Raw genomic sequence first — 7,634 nt, forward strand, 5'->3', positions numbered from 1 at the left:
ATGGTGGGCAGTTTTGTAGTAGGCGTACTAGAGGCTCCATCCTCCTTTCTTTTTTTTTTTTTTTTTTTTACCGGGGATTGAACTCAGGCCCTTGCGCTTGCCAGGGAAGCACTTATCCCACTAAGCCATCTCCCCGGCCCCTCCATCCTCCTTTCTTTAGCATACTTTTTTCTTTCCTCTTTTTACTCACTTTTAATTGATTTTCTCCATTTCGTATAAGCTCCCTATTTCTTATATGCTTATAAGACCCCTTAAATCCTTTGAGATAAGCAAGGCATAAGTTTGTTCATGTATACCTGTGTGAATGACTAGGGTGCATGCCTTAGAACAGCACTACTACATTCCTGTAGTCAGAATTCAGAAGGAAGATTACCATGAGGCCAAGGCCAGCCTGGAACACAGAGTGAGACCCTGTCTGAAAAAACAAAACAAATGAGAAATGTTACATAGAAGTAAACTTAGTTGGCCAAATTGAGTCTCAGAGAAATATGCTGAATTCCTTCCCTAAAAGTCAAGTGTAATCCTGAGAAGGCGCTTGCCCCATTTATCATACCCTACCCATTTAGGAAAGCATGGAGGCATAGCCCCCGAGAATGATGGGCGTACTGTGAACGGTTTCAGGGAATGGAGGGACAGGTACGCAACAGCAAGTTCCTTGGGAAGTCAGCGTGTCTCCCATCATAAAGAAGGGTCATTGGCTATGATCGTCAGCTACTCATTTAAGCCACATTACCACTAGAACAAGGAATGAACTCAGGCTTCCAGGCTCCGTTTGTACCACAGTAGTGTTCCTTCTGGAACAAAAGAGTTGAAAAGTCACATGTTTAGGTCCTGCCGGACCTTTTAAAGTACTGCCTGCTAGGTGTACTGGATGGAGGACATTCTCTTTCAGTAATCTACTTAGAGACCCTGTTCCAGTTCTGTTGGGCTTCTTGTTAGAAAATGCGATCTGGCTTTCTGCTGTCTCTGGCCAGCAGAACAAAGGCTGTGTTCACATGGAATCCCAGGAACCAGTTTGCCTCATCCCCTCTGTGCAGTAGACACTGGGACAGTGCATGAGGTGCAGCCTGTCAGTGAGAAGCTAGGCCTGCATAGGACGGGGTCTGTGAGGAAAACGTTTCCCTTAGCCATTTCTTTCTTGTGCTCCCCAAATGTGGTGTTTCCCCAACCCCTGCTCCACCCCACCCCTGCCCCATTCTGGCTGTTGTATGGTTCCTCTAACCTTTCTCCTTCCTTTCTATTCTAATTCTAAATGGAGAGTGTCTGACTGAATGTCAGTAAGAGCTATTGTTCTTTGGGAAAGTGAGCTGATGTAACATTTAAATATTTTATGTATGTATGTATGTATGTATGTATGTTTGAATTTAGTACAAGGTCTACAGGGTCTCACTGTACAGATCAGACTTGTAGTGATCCTCCTGTATTCAGCCTCCCATTTGCTGGGATTACAGGTGCGCGCCGTCACACCCAGTCTCAGTCACCATCTCAGTGTGCCCCGGGGACAGGGCCAGCACTGCATGCCAGGGATCGAACCCGGTCCTTGTGCCTGGCTAAGCAGGTGCTTTAGTCTATGATGTTGCATTTGAACCTTCAAGTTTCAGGCTGGGGAGGTATGTCCACAGTCTAAGTACCTGCCAGTATTGCATGTCGGGCAGCCCTGAAACTGAGCATGGTGGTACACGCCTGTAATCCTAGCAGTGAGGATGCTGAGACAAGACAGGAGGATCACTGAGTCCGAGCTATGTAGTGAGACCTTGTATCCAATAGATTTAAAAAAAAAAAACCCAAAACACCTTGAAATCTCGAAAAGGAATTGTGGTAGGCTAAGGCTGCAGGGTTCCTTCAACTCAGACAAAACAGCCTTTAAATATCCAAATCCTAATATACCCACTTGTTTTGAAATTTACCTTCCAGGATCCTTTTGCTGCAGGCTGGCTTAGAATCCCACTTCTGACTTGCAAAAGCTTTCAGCCCTGTGCCTGAATTCTAGGCCTCCCAATCCCTGTCTGTTTTGCCCATAAAGAATCTTAATGTAGTCCATGCCTTTCGCTCTGAATGTCTTGCTCAGTGATCATTATCAAAGTGTAGATTTTAAATGGGAGGTAAAAATTATCAAAGTATAGATTAAACATTGAATAGCAGGCCGAGCATGGTGACACACACCTGTAGCTCTAGCACTAGGGAGACTGAGGCAGGAGGGCTGCTGGGAGTTTGAGGCCAACCTGAATTACAGAGCGTGACCCTCCCCGGAAAGAGAGACAGAGACAGAGACAGAGACAGAGACAGAGACAGAGACAGAGAGAGAGAGAGAGAGAGAGAGAGAGAGAGAGAGAGAGAGAGACAGGAAGGGAGGGACCAGCGCAAAGGCAGTAGACACTGGAGTCTCAGCTTCTTTCTTTCACTCCTGCAACTGATGAACGTTATTTGCTTTCTTTGTGTGCGCAGGAGCTCGAGTGCCTCCAAGACCATCTGGATGACCTGGCTGTGGAGTGCAGAGACATAGTGGGCAACCTCACCGAGCTGGAGTCGGAGGTACGTGCTGTGCAGCTCCCAGAAGGAGCAGGCCCTCGAGCAGCCTGTCTGCTGCTCCATTCTTCTATTTCTACACTTTGGAGAGGTGGTTCGCTGTTGGTCAGGTTCTCCCCATACTTGTAATGAAGGGTGCTGTGCTGGCTCCTGGCCCCTCCTACTGCTCTGTACTGCACTCCATACACTTAGCCTATCAGCGTCTGTCACAGGGTTATCACAGTGCTTAGACCTGTCTTGCCTCTTGAAGAGGTAACCACTACACTTCAGATCTCTAGATCACGTCCAAGAGACCCATGTAGTCCTTGTCCATAAGTCTTTTATGTATTTATTTTTATGTATTTAGTTCAGGGTCTTACTACTCAGAACTGACTCTATTTTCAGCCTCCCAAGCACTGGAATTACCCGTGTGTGCCACCACGCCCAGTCTCAGCTCCATTTGTGCTTTGGGTGGGGCTGACACAGCACACCAGGGATCAAACCCCAGCCCCTGTCCTGCATCTGCTTCAGCCGGCACTTTAATTCACTGAGCTATCTGGCCAGCCCATCCATAGGTCTTTAATTCAGTTGTTTGGTAATGTTCATGTGTTTACTAAATTGAAGACTGCTGGTTACATATGGAAGATTGAGCTCATGTGTCTCTTTCTAGTCCATTCTCAAAGCCTCTAAAATATGAGGTTAAAAAACCTCAAACATAGGCATTATTCAGAAATAGATTATAACTATGGCAAGGAGGCAACTAAACATGTTGAAGTTCCCTTGTGGGACAGAAAGCAGAAAAATGAGGAATTGCTATTTTTTATCATGAACCCCGTAGTACTATTGAATTGTCAGAATTTGAAAGATAAAAAATTAATTTCTCTGTTAGTCATTCACTTTCCAGTTTTCAAAGTTAGTTGCCTCCTGGTTTTCCGGCCTTTCTCCTCCCTGGGCTCGTGGCTCTGTCGTCACTGTCCTGTGGATGTAGCTCCTGGAGCAGCGGGGCACACGGGCTGCTCTGCACTGTCTCAGGTGGCCTGGTCATGAGCATCTACAAAAGACAGACGACCACTGCCACTGTTCTCAGTGTGAATTACTTAGTGCTTTCAAAAACGCTCCACAGCCCTTATATGCTCTAATATGATTGCTAAATACTTTTCTTAATTCTGCCTCTTTTATTGAGGCACAAGGGGAATCTGTCTTTAAGAAATGTGCCTTTTAGAGTACAGTAGAGGACCTTTCTATGTATTCTGAGGCCATCTAACTTAAATACTAGACTAGCTTCTAAATGTACATATTAGACTGTTTGTCCGTCCGTGCTGTTCATGAGAAACTGCTGCCTCTGCACTCCTGTCTCTTTGGAAGCTGGATGCTCCAATATGTAATCTTCCACAGGATATTCAAATAGAAGCTTTGCTGATGAGAGCCTGTGAGCCCATCATTCAGAACTTTTGCCACGTAAGTAATATTTAGAGAAACAGGGTTAGAATTAAATGGGACTCGGGCTGGTGAGATGGCTCAGTGGTCTAAAGCACCTACTTAGAACAAGCTTAGCAAAGTACAGGGACCGCAGTTCAATCCCCCAGCACCACATGCCAGCCAGCCCCGCCCCCTGGTGGGCTGAGCTGCCCCCCCCCACAACAAGGAAAAAAAAATAAAAAAAAAAAAAAAAGAATTAAATGGGACTCCAGCCCGAGGGTGTTGGGTCATCGCTGTCTCCAACCTCTTTCCTCCTGAGTGACAGTCAGCTTTGTTAAGTAAATATCTACTGTTACAGGACGGAGAGACATGGATCACTGTGCTGGGAAATCTCTCCCGAGTCACCTTCGTAGGTGGCAGGGATATGGGTAGCAGACATATCCGAGATGCCCTTTATAAGAAAAGACAGCATAGAAGCCCCCAGGGGTGCAGCAGAGCTACTTACTCACTTAGTGAACTATGTAAAGGGTGGCAGTGAAACATAGCCTGGAGCAGTTGAATTCTGACCACAGGAGACCACGTTAGCTGTGATCCCAAAAGCCAGCTGTGGGCATCACATAAGGAGAGTGTGTAAAAACCCTCATAGTACAGATGCTTCCCTTGTGCAGCAAAACTTGCTGTGTGGATTTTAGTCTAGTGAATTTTTACCTTTGCTGGTTTCGCAGGCTTATTTTGAATGATCTATAATGGGTCATTTTTGTGATTGCTTCCAGAATCTGTAATGTTCCTTTTCTCATGGTCTGGGGTACAGGTGTCACTTATTGTTACAAATGCAGTGTAGGTGTGTGCTGTCTTCCTCAGGATGTGGCAGACAACCAGATAGACTCTGGGGACCTGATGGAATGTCTGATACAGAACAAGCACCAGAAGGACATGAATGAGAAATGTGCCATCGGCGTCACCCACTTCCAGCTGGTCAGTGACACCTGCCTGTTGACTTGTGTCAGACTTCTTTCTTTTAAATTATACAGCTTTTAAATAAAAAGTTAGACCAGCAGAGCATGATGGTACGTGCCTGCAATCCCAGCTACTTGGGAGGCTGAGGCAAAGGTTCACAAGTTTGAGGCTACTCTGCCTCAGAAAACAGAAAGACTAATGACGTAGTTCAGTAGGAGAGTGCTTTACCTGTGTGAGGGCCTCTGAGTTTGATTCCCAGTGCTGCAACAGGAGGATCATAAATTGGAGCCAGCTTGGGTAACTTTGTGAGACCGTGTATTAAATCAAAAATATAAAGAGTTGGGAATGCAGCTCAGTACATCATACTGGAGAGGCAAATAAAGGATATTTCAGTGGAGCCAGCATTTCCTTACAAAGAGCTAACGTCAGTCTACTGAGGGAATGGACCCCTGGGGATGCACAGCCAGCCTGCACCCCACTAGGGCTAATGGGTGTAGTACCCTGTGATCTCTTTATATAAAAAATGACTGCACAGTCTTGGGGAATTCAAGGGGAAAAAAGCTGAGACAGGTTGGGAAGTGAAGGAGAAAAGATTCCTCATGAGAGTGTCCTGGACCAGGACCCTGCAGGAAGGGACGAAGCACACTACAGAGATCTGGAGAACACTTCCAGCTGAGGGAGCTGTGCATGGCCCAGCGGCTCCTTGCCTGTGTCATGCCTGCTGTTGACTACAGCTCAGCGCAGCAGCTCCATGCCTGTGTCATGCCTGCTGTTGACTACAGCTCAGCGCAGCGGCTCCATGCCTGTGTCATGCCTGCTGTTGACTACAGCTCAGCGCAGCAGCTCCATGCCTGTGTCATACATGCTGTTGACTACAGCTCAGCGCAGCGGCTCCATGCCTGTGTCATGCCTGCTGTTGACTACAGCTCAGCGCAGCGGCTCCATGCCTGTGTCATGCCTGCTGTTGACTACAGCTCAGTGCAGAGCTTCTGATTTCCCTTCTCTTCATCTTTCAGGTGCAGATGAAGGATTTTCGGTTCTCTTACAAGTTTAAAATGGCCTGCAAGGAGGACGTGTTGAAACTTTGTCCCAACATAAAGAAGAAGTATGTAGCTTTTAACTGACCTGTTCTGCTTCCTTTGAGTCCCTCTTAGAGCCCTTGGTGAATGCCTCCACATGTCGCCACTGGTCGTGAGGCCCCTGCACCTGTTGTCTTCGCTTCTAAGAGATGCCAGTGTGGCAGTCTGATGTGCCTGGTCCACGGGCTCCAGGAACAGACTCAGTCTTTTCACTGTGAACACAGCAGAAGGCTGTGTGTATAGAGAAGCAATTGCAATGTGAATGCGAGGTGACCGGCTTCCTCCTGGCCTCATCCCACTCTGTGATCTCACTGAATTAATTAGGTATCTAGTGGAGAAGCAGAACCTCCGTGCACTGAAGAACTAGGTCTGAGTGAGGAGCCTGAGGAGCTTCTCAGCATGGCTGCTCCAGTGCTTCCGTGCTGTTCTTGGAAAAGGCACATTTCCTCTAAGAAGCTGAGCTCCTGTTTCACCCAGGCTTTTCGATCTCAGGATTGAGGGCCACAGTATGTCAAAGCACAGGCCCAGAGCTCAGATCATTCCTCTGTGGGCTCAGGTTTCTGGCACACAAGCATTGAGCTGTGCTCATCCCTGTCTGGGCTCTGCTCTGTCAGGAACGTGATCCGCAGCCAGGTATCTGGCTGACTTCCTGGCAGGCCTTTTATCCTCAGTGGTGTGTTCTGTGGCCCCGCCAGAGGGCTGAAGCTGCAGATCATACTGAGCCCTGTGATGCCAGGCTTCTGCTGTACCTGTATGCCTCTTACAAAGTTTATTAAAGAAGATGCATAGGAGATGAATAAGAATAATAAAACATCTGGGAATAGGCCACACATCTCTAGTTCTAACACTTGGGGAAACTGAGGACTTAGCAAGATCCTGTCTCAGAATAAAACTTGTAAGAATAACATTAAAAAAGAAAGTAGACCAATAAAAACAGTATATTATAATACAAGTTATTTGAATGGCATCTCTTCTTCTCTTATTCTTTCTGTCACTGTCTTACTGCAAACACTCTGTGGTATATTTTAGGAATATCTCTTTTCCTTATGTCCAGAACTTGCACCTTTTCACTTAAAGGACATACTTACAGCTTTTCTTTGCCACATCTAAATTGCCGTTGCCACTACTCTTGTGCTTTGAGGTGATTGTTCAGTAGAATACGAGGGACACTGCTATATAGCCAGAGTCCTACTCTTAGCAACTTTGAAAAAAGACTTACGGGATAGACATTGGGAACCTGACAGACGATGAGTTCTGACTCCTGAGTAGCCCCTGCCCCAACCCGACTCCCAGGCCTGCTGGCTCAGGAGGCTCCGGCTAGTGACGCCTTCTTTCCATGGCAGGGTAGACGTGGTGATCTGCCTGAGCACCACCGTGCGCAACGACACTCTGCAGGAAGCCAAGGAGCACAGAGTATCCCTGAAGTGCCGCAAGCAGCTCCGCGTGGAGGAGCTGGAGATGGTAATAGCGCCTGGAACCTGCGGGCCTGGGGAGAGGCTGGGCCAGCTGGGAGATTTCAACAGCTATTGTGATGAGCGAGACGTGGAGTCGTGCACTGAAATCTTACCTTGTGAAATTACCGTCCTATTTCACTGTTTTGTTTTGATTTTTTTTTTTTTTTTTTTTGAACCGGGGATTGAACTCAGGCCCTTGTGCTTGCCAGGCAAGCGCTTA

The 7,634-nt window shown here is 47.0% G+C and overlaps 1 protein-coding gene across 1 annotated transcript in view; it reads left to right on the top strand.

Annotated features, from left to right (window-relative positions):
* The window catches only part of Glg1 (golgi glycoprotein 1), a 125,395-nt gene that overhangs the window by 98,677 nt on the left and 19,084 nt on the right, over positions 1-7,634 (top strand). Inside the window, exons 13-17 of the mRNA XM_004625997.2 lie at positions 2,446-2,532; positions 3,901-3,963; positions 4,786-4,899; positions 5,898-5,986; positions 7,304-7,421. Of these exons, the coding sequence (XP_004626054.1) occupies positions 2,446-2,532; positions 3,901-3,963; positions 4,786-4,899; positions 5,898-5,986; positions 7,304-7,421 (471 nt within the window). The remainder of the gene's footprint in view (positions 1-2,445; positions 2,533-3,900; positions 3,964-4,785; positions 4,900-5,897; positions 5,987-7,303; positions 7,422-7,634) is intronic.

Source organism: Octodon degus, unplaced genomic scaffold (assembly GCF_000260255.1).
Source record: "Octodon degus isolate 3935 unplaced genomic scaffold, OctDeg1.0 scaffold00011, whole genome shotgun sequence".
NCBI lineage: Eukaryota > Metazoa > Chordata > Mammalia > Rodentia > Octodontidae > Octodon > Octodon degus.